Below are 23356 nucleotides of genomic sequence, written 5' to 3' on the forward strand. Positions count from 1 at the left end.
AGCATTACTATCTATAATTTTGTATGCAATACCTAGGTCTGACTGCAAACAACGCAGTTCTGTTATCCAAACTGAGAATTTTGAGCCCAGTTGTGTAAAGAATTCTATTGTGTACAGAAGTGTGCAAGAGTGCAATTCAGGGGCCGTGGCACACTACCTGAATAGGTTAATTGAATAATTGCTTTACAATTAAGGAAGGAAGGAAGTAAAGAGTGTCATATTTGGAAGTGAGACCAAAAGTTTATTATCTTTATGCAAGTTCATCAGCATGATACACATTTTAAAGCTTCCTTTAGAAAAAGATGAAATGTTTTGTAGTAAAGCATATGAGTTTTGCAAGTGTTATGAAGATTGCAATTCAATCTTGTTTATCTTGATCTTGTATGAAGCAAGAAGAATGCTGTATTGCAAAGCAAATAGTTTCATGTAGGATTGCCTGTTGCTAGAGCCTTCTATGCAGTTCACCAAGTATATTTGGTATATTCTTTAATATTACTGCATACCATCCTTTTGCTGGGCACTTTGCAATATACTTTTAAAACTAGATTGCAAAAGGTAAGAATATCTAATTTTGATAAAATGCCAAATCTCAATATATATTCAGTACTTTTTATAAATGTTGGATTTGGCTTAAAATGGCAGTTGCAGGATGAGAAAAGCAAATGTGGACGAAGTTATCTGATGCTGGAAATAGACAAATTAAAGATATTTTATGCTGAAAATAGTCTAATTAAAAATATTCTTCCACTATTAATTCTCCTTTCTATGAGTACATAACATTTGACTATCTTGTCCTTTGTTATTGGAGTGTTTATCCAGATCATGCAGTTTGATTGTTTCTTTGATAGAGCAATAAGGACATAAATCAATAAAATGTGAACTGAAACTGCAACTGTTGTTACCATCAAATTGAGCAATACTGTGCAAGCTGGAAAGAAATCTGTTTATTCTCAAGGAATCAATTATATTTTGGGCATATTTGCATCAGAGGGATGATAGAAACTATGAGTGAATATCTAAGGTGTTATTTACTGAACTATGATTTATGTAAAGGTAAAGATTCCCCTCGCACATGTGTGCTAGTCATTTGTGAGTCTAGGGGGCAGTGCTCATCTCCGTTTCAAAGCTGAAGAGCCAGCACTGTCTGAAGACATCTCTGTGGTCATATGGCCAGCATAACTAAATGGCAAAGACTACCAGAACGCTGTTACCTTCCCATCAAAGGTGGTTCCTATTTTTCTACTTGCATTTTTATATGCTTTCGAACTGCTAGGTTGGCAGAAGCTTGGACAAGTAATGGGAGCCCACTCCATTACGCAGTGCTAGGATTTGAACCGCTGAAACTGCCGACCTTTCTGATCAACAAGCTCAGCGTCTTAGCCACTGAACCACCACGCCCCTAAATGACTTATGTAGACTACCATATTTTAGCTGCCCAATTCCAGATGATCTTTAGATGACAGCAAAAACACTAGCAGTTGTCTGAATTTTGCAAACTAGCTATGGTAGCCCTAATAAGCCCCAATTTGTTCAGAAAGCAAAAAAATAAATGATGAAGGCTTAGCACAGTATATGAATCTAGCTATTATATGAAAGTGGAGTTCAAACGAGTACTTTATCTCCAAAAATTGAGTGGAGAAGTCAAATGATTATGATCTCTATAGACCTGATTTTTTAGCAAAGTGCACCCAATGACAATATATGTCCTGCAAGTAGAAAATAGATGAACCCACTCTTCCATTGAACTGAGCCTCACTGAAAGCTAATTTGTGCTGAATTAGCCTGCTGTGATTTCTAAATGAACTTCCAAATGTTAGATTAAAAATGCAATTCTAATTGCACCGTAAGTCAGAGTTTGAAATCATTGGTCTGTAGAAAATGAAAGGCAGTATAAACATTAAACAAAATTGATATTTTTGCATGTTTTTTCCTAGCCGGGCTGTGTGAATACAACAGAGATGGACATCAGAAAGTGTCGGCGAATGAAGAATCCACAGAGGGTCAAAAAGGCAAGGCTCTTTTTCTCTTCTCCAAAGAACCTATAAAACATGTTAGATGAGATTTTTATGGGATACATTTAGTGCTGATCTATATTAAGACATTGACATCAACCTAAGTAAAAAATAACTCTCAGTTTGTGCAAAAATTTCTGTATAGTTTGTTTATATATCTTAATGGAATGACCTGAAATTATTATTTTTTTGACATTACAAAAGCCTTTAAGATAAACCTAATGTCTTTTTTTCCTCGATTACATCTAGAAAAAATAATAATAATTATATTCAGTTCAAATATTACATACATCCATTTCAAACCTCCATTTTTAACGTTCATGGCCACTCTTTCATTAGAGAATACATGGTTCATCTTCTTTTTGAATGAATGTGATCGTTAACCATTTAAGGCTGTGCAATTTCTCTCTACTGAGGATTACGCTTAGGTGGCAAATTATTTTAAACTTTTTATTACAGTCAGTTTATGGAGTTACAGAAGATAATCAGTCCCAAAGTCCTGCACATATCCCTTCCCAACCAATTCGCAAAACAACAAAAGATGACGTCCGAAAGCAAGTAAGCTAAATGGCTTTGAATCTGTTTCTTTTGCATTTGAGAGATGGATTGGTTTTTTTAAAAAATTCTGTAGACGTAATCTTCAGTAAATAAGATGTTAAAAATTTGTTCCTTCAGATAATTACAGTTATTTGGAGGGGGGGTGTTTAGCTAGTAAATCAGCTAAATTCTACCCTTCATCCTCCTTTGGTTTACATGAGAATAACAAAGTTGAAAGGGTGCTGGATGCCTAGGATACCTGCAACATAGAAAAGAGAACAACAAATTTACTTAAAGTTGACGGGGAAAATGCCTTCCAGATATAGAGCAGAATACATGGATACATTGGATTAGAGTCCATATTTTCCAATGTATTATGTTGCCAATCTTGTAAACCATCAAATAAAATCACTGCCATAACAGCACATCTATGCAGCTGCATTTAGTTGTTTCTTCAAGAGCTGTTTTTTTTCCCCTTCAGATATCGTTTCTGAACGTTCAGATAGACAGGCATTGTTTAAAAATGTCTAAAGTAGCAGAAAGGTAAGCACTCCAATTCATATTGTTATCACTGTTGTTGCTATTTCCCCCGCCAATATTTGCAAAAGCATGTTTTCAGACCTCAGGAATTAGTTGCCGATGTATGCATGTTTTCTCTCACTAATATGTGCTGACTTAATAGATTATTTCAAAAGCTTGATCCTGATTTGCAAACATGTTTTAGAGCAGGGGTGTCAAACTTGCATCGTCACGGCATCATCACGTGATGTATCATGACATTTCCCCCCCTTCAATAACCCAGTTGTGACACATCTGGCCCACGGGATATGAGTTTCACAGCCCTGTTTTACAGAGTTTGATCAAACCAGAACTTTCTATAGAACTTCATGCCCAGTATATTCTATTACAGGACTGTCTATATTGTTGTTTCAAAACAACCACATAAGTCACGGCAGCTGAGTTCTTATGTTCTCAAACAAAATTACCAGTTTCCCTTATTGCCTTCTTGATATATAAGATCAATGAAAAGCTTCTACAAATAATAAAAATGCAATTTAGAATGACAATCTAAGGTTGTTTTCACATGCACAACCCACACAATTCAACAGACTTTTCCATCATCTTGAAATAATCAGCCCATTACAACTAAGCTTTGATGAGAGAAAAACATAAGATAAAATGAAAGCCAGCAGTGCTTGAGACAAAATAAAGTTGGATGGAATACCAAACAATTGTTTACTGTCATGTGTATAAGTGTCAGACTGGTTGTTTCCTTCCTTTTCCACACTTTTTCTTGTGGATACCAAAAGATTTGACGGAAGTATCCACTTGGAGCTCTGGTTCTTCTAAGCAAAGCTTTTTAAAAACCTGGAGTATTTGTCCTTGTTTATTTGTCTTCCAATCACGTAAACTTATCCTAATACTCTATCTATCTATCTATCTATCTATCTATCTATCTATCTATCTATCTATCTATCTATCTATCTATCTATCCATCCATCCATCCATCCATCCATCCATCCATCCATCCATCCATCCATCCATCCATCCATCCATCTATCTATCTATCTATCTATCTATCTATCTATCTATTGCATCACTTGAAATGTTAAGAAGATATATATATAGATAGGTTGAACTGGAACAACCTCTAGTGACTGGCATGGAAAATGCCATGTTAAACTGCTTTGAATTCATTTCGTTAAGCTGTAAATATTGTTAACCTACATTTCAGCATGTCAATATTGATATAACATGGGTATGGTTTCCTGTGGTGTACTTTATTAATTCTTATTAACAGAGGATCAATATAAACTAATTATTTCTGTGAGCCAGCAATTGGAGCTCTGCAAAATGAGCTAGGGATTTCAAGAGTGCAAGTTTCTGTATTTGTTCACTTAGAACTATTGGATACGCACAATTAAGAAAACAAACGTGATTGCTGGCCTTTTGCCACAGTAAGAATCCATTCATTCAAACAGTACATGTGAAAATGTGACAGAAAAACAAAGGAAATCATACACAAGCAAAAGCAAATGACACTACCCCACAACCAAATGAATTAATAAAGCCAGCAAGAAGGAAACTTTAATGTGGTGAAGCTACATCAACACAAATCTTTAAACAGACTTTAAAGAGTCTTCAAACATCTGGTGGATTCAAAATGTTCTCACCTGACACTGGAAAAAACCACAAACGATTGAAATAAACCATTTGCATTGAAATGTCATTTGCATTATTCTTAATTTCCCGTGGCACTTACCATTGCATTAGAAAGCATCCATTCACAGTGACATTGTTCGTGCTACTCCAATCGTCTTTGCAGATGACGGTGCCTTCATTCCTTTTTCTTTCTCCTTTTTTTCCCCATTGCTTCATTTGCTGCATGCTGTATATCCCAAAGTGAAAGCTTTCCCCTCTTCCGAATCCTAATCCGTAGTGGTTGTGAAATGCAGTTAATAAAATGAGATCAGACAGTAGTGGCCAAAAGACCCTGAAGCTGAATTGCTAGAACTTCTGTTAGTTATGAAACATTGTGATTCTGATGCCTGGTGATATAACATCATCCTTTCCATGACAGATTCAAGAAAAAACAACTTCTCACTAGCAGCCAGTTTTTTATTATTATTATTTTCAAATGTATAGAGATACAGTACATTTAAAGCATTTGAAAACTTTCCCAGTGTGCTTGTTTTTTTCTTTTTATGTTACAGTTTAATTGCATATTCAGAGCAGTACACGGATTATGATCCCTTTATAACTCCTGCGGAACCCTCCAATCCCTGGATAAATGATGACGCTGTGTTTTGGGACTTAGAAACAAGGTAACCCCACACACACACAAACACACTTTTTAAACAATACTTCATTCTGTTCTGTATTAAGGAGCAAAGACTACCGGATGTGTGTGACAAAAACTCAGATGCGTACTACAGGGCTTTTAGAAGTTGAAACGTTCTATAGGACTTTATTGCTTCCAGCAAGACAATAACTGGTAAACCTACACCAGATCTCTTATGGCATAACAATGGCAAGTTATATTAGAAGAGTTGGCATGACCAAACCAAATGGCATTTAACCCCATCCTTGCGCTCCCTCCCTCCCTCCCCCCCTCTCTCTTTCACACAGACACACACACACACACACACACACACACACACACACCATTTTATCATGCACTTATAACATTTGCTGTCATTTTATTCCAAACTTTTCAAAGGATGGTAATTCATTTTGCACAAAATTCTTTTTTAAAAAGAAAAAAGAAAATAAGCCCCATTTATGGCATGTCATATCTTATAAACTGTGATTATAAAGCAGTGCTTTAAAAACAAACTGTAACCTTGGTTTATCATACATTAGCTAATTTAAGTCTCTTCTAAATTAAATGGCTAGTTTGTGCTTAAACAACTATTAGTCCTCTAGGTAAAAAGTGCAGGGAAGAAAAAGTATCTGCTGTTGCTCCTGTAGAGCAGGGGTGCATATCACCCGTTTTCATACACACAGATTCCTTTCCTCTCATAAATCAAACAGGGGTTCACAAGTCCAGTTTCATTCATTTATAGCTGCAAGCAGTTTTCAGTTGAGCTACTCTAAATGATGATTTTAAGATTTGACATGTTAAAATATGCTGATGGTCGCAATAGTCTCCTCTCTGTCCTTTTACTTAGCAAAGAGCCTTCCCAGCATCGGGTCAAGAGATGGGGCTTCTCTATAGATGAGGTGTTGAAAGATCCTGTGGGGCGTGACCAGTTTTTTCGATTTTTGGAATCAGAATTCAGTTCTGAAAACCTCAGGTAAGAAGATAGAGATACAGCACTCTGGTGGATGGGGGTTTCACACTAGGGAAGCATTCACTGGCCTCAAAAATAAGGACTGAATTCCACCATGGTCTATAGATTATTTAATTAATTTCATTTATACCCCACCTTTATATCCATCTTTAAATCAGTTGAATGAGTGTCATCAAGTCAGACTTGACTTCATATAACCTCATGGATGATTCATGGCTTCCCATTTTTGGTGTCTCTCCAATAACACCCTACAGCAGTTCCAAGGGCAGTTTGGAGATTCACAGAGTCCAAAATGGCATTTGCAACCATCCTTATTCAATGATATTTTGGTGGGATTTAGATAGAAAGAAAAGAGCTTCCCAACCACGAAGAAATTTCTAATAGCTTTAAGTTGACTACGGTAATAGGCAATTTCTCAAAATAATGAGAAAATGATGTTTGTGAACTTAGTGGCCATTAAAAGGGTTCGCCGTGATGATGAGCAAGATGGCAAATACCTTTGTCTCCCAGCTGTCAGACTCATAGAAAGGGGCATCCTGTGGTCTCCTCATGAAGAGCAGCTGTCCAGAGAACATGTGGTCAATCTCCCGTCCTCTCCTTATCTGGAAAGGTTCCAAGGGATCAGTTTATTCACCAGTTTCTTGGTCTTTGCTATGCTCTACTTTTGCAGAAGTATCTTCAGTTTGCCATATCGCCCTCCAGAGATCCCCAGCCACTAGAGGATTTCTGTAGACATTCAGAAGATGCACTGTTCTATGTAAAAATCTGATTTTTTTCCCACAGTCTCAATCATTTTTCCATTATGTGTTAGCATTCAATGGTAAAAAGTACTTTCTCCGATAAGCTGGGTAGCACATTAAATCACTTGAATCCTCTCTGTGATAGCCATTGCCAGCAAAGGAATTGGATGGTGTCATCATCTTCCAGGTATCAGGAAACATGGTCAAAAGAATTTAGAAGGCTAACACCTGTTAGTGCCTTTTCAGCAAATAATTTGCAGAAGGAATGTTGACTCCTTGCCCTCACAATTGACATCTGTAACAGACATCTTAAAATTGAAATTCCATTGGAGGTTTTCTTCAAGCCTCATTGAAATGCATGCAGCTTGTGCATGTAGATCTAATCTGTATTGTGACCATAGGAAGAAGCAGTGGAATTTTGTATACAGGTAGTACAAATTGTAGTCCTCAACTTAGGACCACAACTGAGCCCAAAATGTATGTTGTTAAGTGAAAAATTTGTTAAGTGAGTTTTTCCCCATTTTATGACTTCACTGCAGTTATTAAATTAATAACATGGTTGCTAAGTGAATCAGTTGTTAGGCATGCAAATGTAAATCACCAAGGGGAGCTACAACAGTTGTAAGTGAAAAATGTTCATAAGTCACTTTTTTCAGTGATGTTGCATCTTGGAACAGTCACTTAATGAACTGTTTTAAGTCAAGAACTACCTGTACTTACTAGCTGTATGTACACAACGTGTTAACCAAGTCCGTTACAAACCCAGTGGCTGCATTAATACAACATGCTTAACTTTAGCATTTGTTAGATCTTTGGGGATGCCGTGGCTCAGTGGCTAAGACACTGAGATTGTCAATCAGAAAGGTCAGCAGTTCAGCAATTCAAATCCCTAGTGCTACATAATGAAGTGAGCTCCCATTACTTGTCCCAGCTTCTGCCAATCTAGCAGTTCGAAAGAACATAAAACGCAAGTAGAAAAACAGGGACCACTTTGGTGGGAAGGTAACAGTGTTCCATGCGCCTTCGGCATTTAGTCATACCAGCCACATGACTACAGAGATGTCTTCAGGTAGCGCTGGCTTTCTGGCTTTGAAATGGAGATGAGCACCGCCCCCTAGAGTCAGGAACGACAAGCACATATGTACAAGGGGAACCTTTACCTTTAGATCTTTGGTAGCTTGGTGTGCTATATGAATGGAGGATATTCCGTGAGTATATAGTTTGGGGCGTAGATCAGAAAACGGGACATTTCAGTAACCATATTAATTTGTGCAAACACAGACTCTGAATCGAATTCTAATTCACAGATATGACACAGGCCCTTCCTCTATTGTTTTCTTTGCAGGACTTGCTTTATTATTGTCAGCCTTAGGCCACAAGAGACTGACAACCCAGCTTTCTTATTTTAGCCAAGGCAGATCTTCTGAAGGTATCTGCACAAGCAGAATGTAACCTGTGGATCTTCCAAACTTGTGTTAGGGATGCAGGAAGCTTAGTACAATTGACCATGAATCCATTTAGCACAAATTTGCCACCACTGGCTGGCAGCAGCTCAGCAAGAGCCTCACCTGGAGATGTTGGCAATTGAACTGGGATTGTTTCCATGCAAGGGATGTGCTTGATCACTGAGCCATAGCACGGCAGGCCATCTGGGTATGATATACAGGTAGTCCTTGACTTATGACCACAATTGAACCCAAAGTTTCTGTTGCTGAGTGAGACATTTGCTAAGTGAGTTTTGCCCCATTTTAGGACCTTTCTTGCCACAGTGGTTAAGTGAATCACTGCAGTTGTTAAGTTAGGAATCACACCATTGTTGAGTGAATCTGGCTTCCCCCATTGACCTTGCTTGTCAGAAGGTTTGCAAAAGGTGATTACATGACCCTGGGACATTGCAACCGTCATAAATATGAATCAGTTGCCAAGCGTCTGAATTGTGTCTGAATTGTGTGATGCTGCAATGGTCATAAGTGTGAAAAATGGTCATAAGTCACTTTTTTCAGTGCCATTGTAATTTTGAATGGTCACTAAACAAACTATTGTAAGTCAAGGACTGCATGTAATTGGGACAACACAAATGTCATTTTCGTAAGTTATTTCTGTAGCTCTCCCTCATCTTGCTATCCTATTTACCCGTTTAGTTTAATTTTGGCTTTTAGCAACCACGATTAAGAAAAGTGATTTTTAAAGGCCTCCTATCTACGTATGTAGTGAGAGTGTGGATACAATTTTCTAAATAAAGAAACTGAAGACTGAAGTAAGATTAGTTTTCCTCCCTTCAGTGCAGAATGGACCCATTTATACCTCCAACTTCTGTATCCAATGTTTTGCATCCACTAGAATAGTCTTTCTCAAAATATGTTGCAAGAACACTTGGGGATCCCCCAAGACCTGCCTCCCCACCCCACCCCCACCCCCTGGTCTGCAAAATCAACATTTTTGCTAGCTTTTCTTGAAAACAAATACAAATCCCATCAAACACTCATGAGAAGTGATAGTGACAGTGAATTTTAACTTGGCCAATTTTAACTTTGCATTGTGTATTAATTCATTAATTTATGGAACGGCTTGCCTTCAAAAGTTGTGGATGCTCCATCACTGGAGGCTTTTAAGAAGAGGCTGGACAGCCACTTGTCTGGAATGGGATAGGGTCTCCTGCTTGAGCAGGGGATTGGACTAGAAGGTCCCTTCCAACTCTGTTACTCTGTTATCTTCCATTACATATTGATAAATATAACCCCATACAAACAAAAGCTCTTTTGATGTCCTTCAAAAATTTTAAAAGCTGCTATGGATTTTAAAAGAGAAAAAAAACTTTTAAGAAGTACTGCACTAGAGCAAATAAACACAGATATGAGACTACACAATGTATATTTTATGTAGGACGAAGTTTAGTGTGGTAGTTAAAATTTTAAACGATGCTACGCTTCAATGGTTAGTTGCCTAGACATTGAATATAGATCTTTTTAACATTTAGATTTTATTATATTTTACTAATATAGATGAACTGTTAGCTAGTTTATATATCATATGCCATACGCTAAATAAATAAATATCAGTTCAAGTGCCACTCTTTCTAAGCTGGACTGATTCCATCCATCCAATACGGTAAATTTCAACTATCATGATCACAGATAATTCTCAAAAATACTTTTCTTCTTGTGGCCTTTCTTCTGCGTTATTACCATTTCTTAAATTCACTCAGGCTAAGAGAAAATTTAGAGAACAGCTCCTGCACATTATCTCAATGAAAGATGTCTTCTTCCAAAACTATCTCAGAATGGTTTAATCATCCCAGGTGGAAACACGCTAATTATATTAATTCATTAATCTGCCCTTCACGAAGTTCTTTTTTTAGGACTAGCTTCAGCAGCCTTCTTTTAGCACTTTAGTAGAACAGAGTTGGAAAGGGACCTTGGAGATCTTCTAGTCCAATTTCCTGCTAGAGCAGGAGACCCTATACGAGCTCAGATAAATGACTGTCCAGTCTCTTTTTAAAAGCTTCCAGTGATGGAGCACCCACCACATCTGAAGGCAAGTTGTACCATTTGTTGATGTCTCTCACTGTTAGGAAATTTCTCTTTAGTTCCCTAGGTTGCTTCTCTCCTTGGTTGGTTTCTTTCCATTGTTTCTTGTCTTGTCTTTTTGTGCTTTGGAAAATAGTTTGACCTCCTCATCTTTGTAGGAGCCCCTCCAATATTGGAGCATTGCTATCATGTCTCCCCTGGTCCTTCTTTTGACTAAATTAGGCATAGCCAATTCGTGTAACCATTCTTTGTATGTTTTAGCTTTCAGTGCCCTAATCATTCTTGTTGCTGTTCCTCTGCAGTCTTTGCGATGGGGGAGAAAAGGCATTAGAGATAGAAGGGAAAGGAGACAGGTTGGCTATGGAGCTTCAGCTTCCATGTGAGACAGATTACCAGTACCTTAACAATTAACAATTCTAATGTGTTAAGAAAAATCATTATGTTTTCTGAGATCTTCTAAGATGGCCTGCAATCTTTTGGTGTGAGTCCAACAACTTCTTGGTTAACAATAATGTTATAATTCAGTTTTCCAAAATAATCTTGTTCAGGTGTGTTACACAGTATCCTGGGAGACTGTATTACTCTGATACAATTTTGTCCTTGTTTTGAGTACTAAGGTCAAAATGGTGTCTCTTAATTATTTTGTACAACATTTGTCTTATTTGTCCTACATAGAATATTGAGAGACCCGAGGGGCCCTTGATGTTCTCTGAGCTTGGTTGTTTTCTTGCAGATGTTTCATTACCCAAAATAAGTAACATCATCAGTGCTGGTGCTAGAGAATGCTAGACAGACTTTGCTGACAGATAATGGCACGTATCACTTTAGAGAAATATCACCTCTAATCTTGTTTGTGAACTTGTTGCCGTCTGTGATACTGCTGTTGGTGAGAATAGGAAAAATACCTGGGTTTGTTACAGGGACTGGCTCTCATTCTTCTGTTTTGTGGGGGGTTTTGTCTTTTATTTTGCTAGTGGGAATCCCTTTTAATTTGTCTAAGCTGCAGGCGACTACCAGAATAGTTGTGGTTTGGTTCCATTTCCATTTCTGTAGTGTGCCTTTTAATAGGCCTTTCTTGGGAATTGGCCTGGCTCTATTCATTTGTCTATCCATCTTGTTAGTTGCATAGTTCTCTGCCCTGAATAGCTGGTTTAATTTCATTAGTTGAGCTTCTTTATCGTGTAGGTGAGAATAAATGCAGTTGTGGTGTCAAGCCTGGCTATAAATGATAGATCTGGTAGCTTGTTCTGGTTGAAGCTGGAGGGAACAGATGAAATGTAGGGATCTGTAGGTTTCCATATAATGTGATATTTATGTAACCATTGTATAGTTTTACGGTGATATCAAGGAAATGGACATTCTGTAGATAGGCTAAGATTAATGCTGGGTTGGATATTGTTAATTTCATGATCAAGTTTTGTGAAAGATTCATTTCCATGGGTCCAGACGATTTTAAAAAAATGTCATAAATGAATATTAAGTAAAAGAGGCCTACAGGTTAAGTGTGGGTTTAAGTCAGTCATGAAGTTATTGGCATATGTTTGAAGATAGGACATTTCATAAAATGTCCTCAAAACAATTATTTAACTCCTCCCCACTCCTAAGGGAGAGTCAACATCAACTGTCCCTTACCTTTTCCCAAAACAAAAGTTGTAAAAGAGTTGGAGAATTTTCAAGGAGATCTTTAATTTTACTCTTTAACCCTTCTCTCTGCTTCTTTTCAAAAGGACAAGAATATTGGGCCTTCCAGTCCAGAAATTCCCTGGAGAAATCAAAGCATAGTCTCAACCATAAGCAGTGCAGAATTTGCTACCCCTGAATTGGTAAATCAAAGAATCTTGGCATCAGTCGGTACACCTCAGCAGCAGTTGGAGAATTAAAAGATATACTTTACCAAGTTAAGGGCAGATGGGTGAACAGCAGCAGCATTAGTGAACAAAGTCCAAAGCTTACTGAAACAATAAAGCAGTAAGCGCAAGAGGGGAGCAATTATGGAAGCACAGTTTCAGGGCCTAAAGACAGCCTCATCAAAATTCTGCAGCCAGGAGGACCAAGTGAACAGTCAGCTACGGGTTTTTGAACTTTCAGAATCCTGTGGGAAAGATAAGCTATTTCAGTATTTTGCCTATAGCAACAAAATGCCCAAGGTCAATCTTGAGGGGAACCTTCACCATCTGTCTCTGGACTTCTATCCTCTTTTGTATATCACAAAAATCCATAGGACGCCGCAATGATTAAAATTCTCCTTCCCTTTTCTTAATCTAGGAAGGAGCAATAATTTGACAACCTTGAAACTAAGCAGAGGGGCATTTGGGAATTTAATAAGGGAAAATTTTAAGGCCTAGCAATGAGAAAAGAGGTTCACTTAAATGGAAGACTGGAATATTAGGGGAGTTTTATTTCTTCAGGCAATTTTCCTTAACTTAAAACAGGTTGCTTTTAATATTCTTTATTCTAACTGCTAACTACATATATTCTGAAAACATTATGAGGTTGTAAACATAATAAATGCAAAGCTATGAATATAGATATGCACAGATAATATAGGTTTTCATTACCATTAAATTCTTTCTTCTCACTCAGTGCTATTTACCATATTTTTCAGTGTTTAAGATGCACCTCCCTTCCAAAAGTGGGTGGAAATGTCTGTGCATCTTATACAGTGATTGTTGCCGAAGCCCCACCAGCCCCCACCCTTCGGCCTCTGGTTCCCAGCAATTTTCCTCCTTGCAGAAAACAGCAAACAGCCTGGTCAGCTTCAGTGCAGCCTGATTTAACACATGCAGCTCACTGGCGGTTGGATCAGCCTCCCAGAATACTTCCTATCAGGCTGTTAGGATGGCCACCACCCATCACCACCATCGCCGCCCATCGCCACTGCCACCTATCACCACCCATTTTTGGCCTCTATCCCATTTTTGGCCTCTGTGCCAGAAGTGGGTTGCTGCTGGTTTGGCCTGGATTGGGTGAACTGGAGCTTTGATTGGACCATGTGACTGTTTGGGGAAGGGAAAAAACTTTTAATTAGATGAAAACGCCAGGAACAGTTGGTTTTCGCCAGTCTGTGCCAATATGAGCCATGGTGGCGTAATCGTTAGAGTGCAGTACTGTGGGCTACTTTTGCTGCCTGCTGGCTGCCTGCAATTTGGCAGTTCAAATCCCACCAAGCTCAAGGTTGACTCAGCCTTCCATCCTTCCAAGGTGGGTAAAATGAGGAGCCAAATTGTTGGGGGAAATATGCTGACTCTGAAAACTGCTTAGAGAGGTCTGTAAAGCAATAGCAGTAGTAGACTTATATACCGCTTCATAGGGCTTTCAGCCCTCTCTAAGCGGTTTACAGAGAGTCAGCATATTGCCCCCAACAATCTGGGTCCTCATTTTACCCACCTCGGAAGGATGGAAGGCTGAGTCAACCCTGAGCCGGTGAGATTTGAACCGCTGAACTGCTGATCTAGCAGTAGCCTGCAGTGCTGCATTTAACCACTGCGCCACCTTGGCACTATAAAGTGGTGTATAAATCTAGGTGCTATTGCTTCTACAACCAATCAAACTAATCTTTTAGGAATCTACCTGCCTTGGAGTTCTGTTTGCTATGGGTGTATTACTTGGAACTCTGACAGTGTGGTTGTTTTGTCTCCTCAATTTCCACATTGAGGCAGAAGTAGATACAAGAAGTTTCAGAAATGATTAATTTGTTGGAAGTTACAATCCATAAGCTTGTTAATGTGGCTTGGGGGAAAGTACAGAAGTGGGTTGCTCCCAGTTTGGCCGAAACGGTAGTGATAATGTGGCCTGGGTTGCAGAACCACATAAAACAGCCATTTTGTTTAAAACAATGGTTTACCCCCAAACCATTAAGACATTCAGAAAGTAATATGGAATATTCAAATAGATAAAATATGCCTAAAAAAATCTCTCTCTCCAGGAATACAATTTTAAGTAAGTGGCATAACCAGCTATTATGCAGATTGGCCTCCCTCGATAGATTGTCCTCTAGATGTGTTGGAATACAGTCCCTATCATCCACAGTCATTGGGTGATGGGTAATGTATCCCAAATGAATGGGAAGAAACAGAAAAAGAAAAATTTCTCCAAGAATAAATAAATCAGACAAACATTGCTATCAGGCTCCTACAGTCTGAAATCTTACATAAGATTTATATGTATATGTGGAATATACACTTATTCGTATGTTTGCTAGTTTTCTAGTTATAAATTCATTGGTGGAAGAATCAAAGAGTTGGTAAAACATTCCAAACTCTTTGGGTTCTTCGCCACTAGAGGGAGCACGTGCTCCATGGGGACTTATGCCTGCCAAATAGCAGTGAAAACATACTAATTGATACTACACTAGCAACATCATATCCCAAAGACTTGATACCAGACAAAAACCAAGGATGGTGTTTGCAGAATTACCTGGGATGGGAAAACATTGCATGACTGGCCTTAAGGCTAGGATGTAGCTCCAGACCAGGTGGTTCCCTCTAGGTTGGTTAAGGATTATACGATTGAAGCCCACCTAGGAGGGCACCTAAATTAGGGATAAACTCAAATAGGATGAAATGGCTGAATTTGCACATTGTGCTAAGTTTTACTGCTGAATTTCATATTGTTTTGGCTTTGCACAATATGCAAACTCAGCCAACCGTAGCTTGGTTGGACACATCTTCATTTTTAAAAAAAACCAAGGCTTACTGCAACATGAAGTCTTCCTTCATGTTTAACAGCTTCAAAGAAATACAGCCAGTAGCTTAGAATCCTAATATCTTTCTGTATATATTTTTCCCTTCTCACTGATAGCTAGATCATGCTTCAAATGGCACCTTTGTTTCTTTGCAATTTTTTTCACAAACTAAAAAGATTTTTTTTTGTCTCCAAGCATTTAATAAACATTAAAAAAAGATTACTTCTCTGCTTCCTGTGTTAATAGTATCCGCAGCTTAAATATTCCAAGAAGTACAGTATTTCATTTGTGACATCAGAAAATGCATGTGCAGAAGTGGTCTATTCCCAGTGAATTGTAAGAAGGCCTAGTTTGGCTGCAAAAGGCCATCTGGGAGCCATATGTCAGCTGATCAGAGCTTCCCCAATCAAGTGTAATAAATAAATACATTTCCCTGGAATTTTATGATATATAGCCCAGCCAGGTCAGAGAAAGTGCAGTTTGTTAGGTTGCCCATTATTTCCTAAGACAGCATTGTTGGTAAAATAGTTTATATCGCTCTCAATATAGTGTATCTGTATGTGAGAGTGTGTATGTGTGAGAGAGAAAGAGAGTTTTGGTATATATGTATACATACATATATGCACACACATATGTACACAAGACATAAGGAATAAGTACTGCTTGGTAGTCTGTTAAGTCAGTGTGAAACTAAGATGGCTAATAAGCATTTCTGTGTTCCTTAAATTCAGTCATAATTCACCCATGGAAAACAATGGAACTTTTAAACAAGCTTACTTTGGCCTGAGGCCAGCCTGTTCTGTGTAGGTAGAAGGCATAGAATTTGATCCTTGGTGAACTTGTTACCCTCGAGAAGGCAGAAATAGAAACAAGTTCTCCGTTCTAAATATTTACATATTCCTTTCAAAAGGGTAGAAAATCATTCGAGGGAGAGATCAGCACAACAGAAAATACAGCTCCTTCTGTTCATTTGAAGAGGATTTCACAAATGCTTTGTTCTTTTTCTTCCCCTTCTTTGGTATCCCCTGGCCGCAAACAAATATTAAAACGAGGACACTTCTAGGTGTACAAAGTTCCTTAGTATTCTTGTAAAATTGCCAGTTGGGGATTATTTCAGAGTAAAAAAAAAAACATTTTTCACACTTTCAAACCCGTTGAGGAGTGTTCTGATAAAGCAGTGCTTTTCTCAGCCATTCCATTTGGGTGGTGCATGTGAAGGAAAAGTGCCACAGAGACCAATCAGTGGCTTCATATATATTAAAACAGATGGCATGTATACTCTAGGTAATCCACCTCTCCTATTGTGAAAATCACTGTCAGGGACAGACAGCATGACAATCAACCAAAAACAGTGAGTAAACTAATAATACCATCCATGGCATCCTTCAGTCTCAAAAGACTATGGTATCATGCTCTGGAAAGAGGTCCTAATGCAGCATCTGTTGTGACTAAAAAGGCCAATTCGGGAGTGGCAATCCCTTCCACATTGAGGCCAGATACATTCTGTCCTCTGCCCAGTCCACAGATTTTAGTAGTTCTGGGACTGCCTCTTTGCCTCAGCCTGCCAAACAAGTGTCTCTTCATATTGGAGAAGGCCATGCTGCATCTTTAGCCTCCAAGCTGAACGATCAGAGGTCAAGGTTTCCCAGCTGTTTATGTCCATTCCCAAGGCCTTTAGATCCCTCTTGCAGCTATCCTTATATCGCAGCTGTGGTCTCCCTCTGGGGCGCTTTCCCTGCACTAAATCTCCATACAGGAGATCTTTCGGAATCCGACCATCAGCCATTCTCACGACATGCCCTAGCCAGCGTATGTAATAAATGCTACAGATATTGTCATTTAACACTCATATTTTCTCCCCAGAACACGTGAAATGGCATTTATACTCTCCTTATTAGGTGGATCCGCTTTGTTTCAGTTCCAGTGATCCTCCAAGCCAGCAGAGTTTGTTTCCCTGGTTTTTGTTATATCATGTATGTCCCTGAGATGGCTTTGTGGATGACTGTTTTTCCTGGCTTCCTCAGGCTGATATTTCAGCCATTGTAATAACAGCACAGCTTTGTTCCAGGTACTAAGATTCCTTTCTTCAACCTGGTACTCTCAGTTGTATTTAACTACAATTCCCAGAATCCCTAGTCAGAATGGCTGCCTGTGGGGTGGGGAGAACCACAGTTAAGGCAGGCTACACTAAACACCTTATCTGATACCATACCCAGCTGTATCCATGTTCTCTGTATTTCACTCTCTGCATGATGCCAAGAAAAGGGCCTACATATACAGTAGTTTGTTCCAGAACCTTCCCCACATTTTACAAACGTTTGCCAATCGCATTCCTCTGTTGCAGCCTATGGAGGGATTCCTGCAAAGGTATATTTAAGCTGGTTAGTGGATGGGTTGTCCACTGGTTTCCAGTTTTTGTAAATAGACAATATAAAATATCTGGATCTCTAAAGTGAGATGCATCGTCATTGACCACCACTTTTGATCTCTGCACTGTTTCTTAAGTTAAGTAGCCAGTTCTCTGGGCTCTTGCTTTCAGGTTGCCATGGCCATGAATGAGAAGGAGGAGAACTGGACAGTTAAACTGTAGGCTGTTTTTCAAAGGCTGTGGTATGCAGCCCCACCTAAACTTTCAACCAGTAGTTTTAATGCTGGTTTGGGCGATTGTTAAGAACAGGAAGTGGTAACATATAGACACTTTTCATGTTTTTTGTAGTAAAGAAAGCTAGATCACTGTCTGACTGGGAGACATTTTTTTCTCACTGTTAACAACAATGAATGGGGTCCATAGTTAAATGGGGGAGCAAGAAATCTTTAATATTTTAAATATTAAAATATTTTATTGGAGGAATAAAGAAAGGATCACCTGATGAAATGAAGTTACAAGACTTTTGGATAAGTATTGCCCCAGAGATGCATGCAAAGTAGAACTCTCCCAAGATTTTCCAAGTCCAATTGCTGGTTTAATATACATGGATATACATAACAACCTAAGGGCTGTTATGTGCAAGTGATCAATCTCGGATCTGATAGCATTTACCATATTCTTGAAATGCCTCTGACTGGGTTTATAATTTATATGACTCACAAATGTGGTTACTGAATGAATCTATTTTTATTTTTATACAAAACTAACCAAATGGACTGTCTTCACAAAATGCTGAGCTCTCCCACTCTTTCGTCCCCCCCCCAAAAAAAACCTAATCAAACTTGAAACTAACCAAGCTTCCCATTGCATTGGGCTGGATGTTTGACTGACTTGCTGTCTGAATACATCCACTGTTTTATCATAGAGCATGTTTGTATCTAGTTTCCAGGAAAGGTGTAATAAGAATTCATAAATATCTAGGCAGACCCACGAAGAAATGGCAAGTTAGAGGTAAGAGATTAAAGATTAGGTGGATGTACTCATGCTTGGCGTGCCAAGGATATTGGGCCCCAACTCCTACTTATCCATGTAGATAATGCCAGTTCAGAAAGAAAAAAATGCAAGGTGCCATGAATGGGTCAAAAGAACCAGTTGCTGTGAACGTCCACTAGGTGTCAATATGGCATTGTGCATGCTCCCGTTAAAACACTTCCGCAGGAACCAAATAAAGACATTGTATCTAATGTAAAACTTTTGTGTGTAATGTGTTCAACAAACGGTGAAAAGCAACAATTCTGAAGGATAAAGGTAAAGGTTCCCCTCGCACTTATGTGCTAGTCGTTCCCGATTCTAGGGAGCCATGCTCATCTCCATTTCAAAGTGGAAGAGACGTCCGAAGAAGTCTCCGTGGTCATGTGGCCATCATGACTAGATGGCAAAGGTGCATTATGTAGAATAGTTATCTGCAAAAATCAACTTCTAGCAAACTCAGGGCAAAAATCTATATGGTTACTGAGTGTTGACAAGTTGGTGGTAGATAATCAATCAATCAATCAGAATCTCCTGGCTATGATATTGCTCTGTTGATGAAGAGTTTTCCTTTCAAACTTCCTTCGCTTAAGTAGTATAGCATAGGATAAAGCCAAGTGATCTTCAACATAAACAGGGTTAAAAATATTAGACTGAATTTGAGCCAGACCGACTTTTTATGCCTGAAACAATTCCTTCTCTTCATTGATTACTCTGGGATTTGACACAAGATACTTGTTGGAAGGAGGAGGTGGGGAGACTATATTTCAGTTTGTTCTTAGTAAGCATATCAAAAGCATATTCAAAATAGCTCTATTTCCTCTTTCTAATTTCATAAGTTCTCTGTACATGATTCTAAAAAGTGATGGAGAGGTTGAAATGCATTACCAATGCATGGAGAGGCTGTAAAATGTGATTTTTCTTTCAGAATCACTCAGAAATTACAACATGTTAATGGGTCTGGCAATAGTTATTTGGATATCAGTTGTCCCAAAGATCCTTTTTCAAGAGGCAACCGGACTTTCTGTTTTTTCTTTGAAAATGTTCTTCTTCAGCTCTGACTGGATGGTGGGGTAAGGGAAGGATTTATACTCCTTGTGGAAAGTCCAGTTGCCCCTTGAAAAAGCACCTTTGGGACAACCGTGACCTGGATGACTGAGAATCTCCATAGACATTTGGATATCAGTTGGATATTGGCTGTAAAAAGATTGGGCTAAAATTAACCTGAATCTTGGTGGCGCAGCTGACTCAAGTTTTCTGGGATACATTTTCTTTCTTTGTTGCCTCAATGCAGGTTTTGGTTGGCTGTCCAAGATCTCAAAAAACAACCATTTCAAGATGTAGCAACCAGAGTAGAAGAGATCTGGCAAGAGTTCCTCGCTCCTGGGGCCCAGAGTGCCATCAACCTGGACTCTCACAGCTATGAAATCACAAGCCAAAACGTCAAAGACCCAGGGAGGTACACATATGAAGATGCACAGGTTCGGACTTGGATGGTCATTTCTAATAATGCACTAGAACAAAAGCGGGAAATGCAGCTTTTAAACTGCTAAACTGTCCCTGGAAAATGCATAACTTATTAATGTGTAAAGTGGAGATGCTTCAGTCTTAATCAGGAGCAGAAACATGAATTGAATAAGGAAATTTATAAATGGATCTTTTTTTAAAAAAGATGATAATGTTTGCTACTATCACCTGTAGTTCCTTAGAACAGCATTCCCTAATCTTTCCAGGTGGACGGCCCGGGGTCGGGGGGGAGGAGAGGAAGAGGGCATGATTTTGTGTGAGGAGCATGCATGCGCATAGCTCGGTGGGGCTGTGAACACTCACCACTCATGCAAATGGGTCTATGTGCTGGACCACCACTCACGTAGCTCAGATGCGAATAGGCCATGGGCCGGTAGTGGGTTACAGCCCACAGGTTGGGAACCGCTGCCTTAAATAATCTACAAGGTTATTATAAACATAAAAGGCTTTTATTGGCATGCACCCCATTGATAGCCTTATCTACACCTTGAGAGAGAGAGAGAGAGAGGGAGGGAGGGAGGGAGGGAGGGAGGGAGAGAGAGAGAGAGAGAGAGAGAGAGAGAGAGAGAGAGAGAGAGAGAGAGAGTTGTAAAGTTTTAGATGCTCATCAAGTCCACCCCTCCCCTCCCCACCCTGGCTAAGTACAGGAGTCCAAATTAAACATATTTGACATGCTTGTTTAGCAATCCTTGGTTCCTTTCATGTACTGATTGTATTGTTAGGAAGTTTTTCACACTTTCAGGCAGACACTGCCTTTCTGTAACTTAAACAAATTATTCTGTGTCCTATACTTCAAAGCGGCAGAGAACAATTAGGAGCTTAGCTGAAACTACCAAATGTTGTATTTCCTGAATATGAACATTTACAATGAGAACAGATATCATGGGTAAAACCTAACATCCTCTGACTCAAATTGTGATCTGAGTTTACATGTATGGGCACGTACACATGCAATCCCACGTTCCTGTGGTATAAAGTGGGAAACATTACTAAAAGAAAGTATAGATACGCTAAGGAAGATAAGATTATCCAAGACTCTAAAGAGAGTAAGCCAACGTTTTCCAACTAGATACATTAAAAAAAATATTTAATTGTTCCTGGATGATTTTTTCAAGGTGGGCCTCTACTTAAGCCTTTGGCTCCCCCTCTTTTTCCAATCTTTCCTGCTGCATTGGTCAAAGTGAGGAAATCAGCAATCGAAGCAAGCAGGTAGCAATTGGAGTAGGCAGGTGAGCAATTACAGAGACTCTTTGCAATCACTTGCTCAGTTTTGCCTGCCAGGAGAAGAGAAAGGCTGAGTAATCATGAAAATGTGATGGAGCAATTGCTGCCTCTCTCACTTACCCCCACTTTTTTTGGGGGGGATGCATGGTGGAGGCCATTAGATTAATTGGATAGAATCACCATTACTGGAGGGAGATCTCAGATGAGCGAGTGGGAGGATGAAAGGGTTACGTCATCCAGTTCAACAGAACAAATGAATGGACACAGTTGCTCGCACACTCTCTTGGCAACATCTGCAGCCAGATTCACCGCAGTGCCCAGAGAGAATGGACTTGAGAAGAAATATTTTGCAACTGCTGCCACTGCATTCTTCCCTGGTTAACTCCTTTTCCAGAAATAGCAATAGAACTTAGCCTTATATACTGGTTCATAGTGCTTACAGCCTCTTTAAGCAGCCAGCACATTGCCTCCAACAGTCTGGGTCCTCATGTTATCAACTCAGAAGGATGGAAGGCTGAGTCAACCATGAGCCACTCAGGTTCAAACTGCTGGCAATGGGCAGAGTTAGCCTATAATACTGCATTCTGACCCGGTGGCTAGCTGGATAGGCAGTGCTGGAGAAGTTTCCAGGCAGTGTCTTCCCTGCTACCTTTGAGTTTTCCTGCAAGGAACTGTTTCATCCTGCAGTTTCCTTCAAAAATTATATTATAAATTCTGATATGTATATAGATATGAGGTTAGGGCCACAGTTACTGGAACTATCCTATATTTTTCAGAAATTGAATCCGGGAATTGATTTCTCAGGTGCATACATAGCAGGGTTGGTTTCCTGCCAGTTCTAACCTCTTCTATAGAAGAGGTTCCAAAAATCTACAGTGCCGTTTAGAACTGGTTCCAGCTCCCTCCCACCGGCCGTCCGCACATCATCAAGATGAAGAGCAAGAGGAGGAATTCTGGGAGTTGAAGTCCACAAGTCTTAAAGCTGTCAAGTTTGAACACTCCTGGGTTTTTTTTTCTAAAGGGTTAGGGGTGCAAGGGTCTTGTAACTTGACAGCTTTAAGACTCACATGCTTCAAATGCCAGAGTTTCTGAGCCAACATTTTGGTTGCTAAGCAAGAGCGTTGTTAAGTGAGCTTCTCCACATTTTACAAGTTGGCCACGCTCACCCAGTCACATGACTGCTAAGCCACTCCCACTTGGTCACATGGCTGGCAAGTCATTCCCACAAAGCAAGCCACACCTATAGAAGAGGTTCTAAAAAAATTTGAAACCCACCACTGATACATAGGTTTGATGCAGAGCTCCTTCCAGCTCCTCCTTCTCCTCCTCCAAACTGGCTTCCGATGGGACCCTCACAAAGACAATCCCTGTCAGTCCTACCATCATAGCAAGTGAGAAGGTTGTTGGAAGGTGTACTGCTTCTAAAACCTGAATGGGGACACCAAGTTGTCTAATCCTGCAGGGGATCTACAACTTGAGGCAGTAGAAGGACCCTCCTATATCTCTCTTCCCACTTGCTAGTAATATAGTTATTCAGTCTCCAGCTTGTCAATTTCCTGGTCACCGCATAAAATTGACTGAGAGAAAGTTACCAACGCAGCAAGAACAGTGAGTCACAATGAAGAACCACCTGCCGTCAGTGCTACACAGCCACAGCTCTGGGCAGTGGAGCAACAGGTTTGCCTCCCTTCTCCCTTCTCTTCTGCTGCCTATCCTAGACTTCTGTTCAGAGTTGCTGTTTCATTCCATATAATTGTAGATCCCATGTTTCACCGTTGGCTAAGAGGAACGTGTTAAGATTTGGGTCAGGACAAGAAAATGAGGCATAAGGGAAGGTGGGCTTTGATAGAAATCAAGGGCAGTGTAATGTCTCTGCTAGAAAACTGGTATTAAAGTGGTCAAAGGTATCGGGTG

The 23356-nt window shown here is 39.5% G+C and overlaps 1 protein-coding gene across 1 annotated transcript in view; it reads left to right on the forward strand.

Moving 5' to 3' along the window:
• Nucleotides 1-23356, forward strand: part of RGS6 (regulator of G protein signaling 6) — a 253325-nt gene that overhangs the window by 198306 nt on the left and 31663 nt on the right. Inside the window, exons 10-15 of the mRNA XM_032235282.1 lie at nucleotides 1935-2009; nucleotides 2472-2570; nucleotides 3031-3092; nucleotides 5264-5374; nucleotides 6221-6346; nucleotides 19986-20172. Coding sequence (XP_032091173.1) covers nucleotides 1935-2009; nucleotides 2472-2570; nucleotides 3031-3092; nucleotides 5264-5374; nucleotides 6221-6346; nucleotides 19986-20172 — 660 coding nt within the window. The remainder of the gene's footprint in view (nucleotides 1-1934; nucleotides 2010-2471; nucleotides 2571-3030; nucleotides 3093-5263; nucleotides 5375-6220; nucleotides 6347-19985; nucleotides 20173-23356) is intronic.

Source organism: Thamnophis elegans, chromosome 1 (assembly GCF_009769535.1).
Source record: "Thamnophis elegans isolate rThaEle1 chromosome 1, rThaEle1.pri, whole genome shotgun sequence".
Taxonomy (NCBI): Eukaryota; Metazoa; Chordata; class Lepidosauria; order Squamata; family Colubridae; genus Thamnophis; species Thamnophis elegans.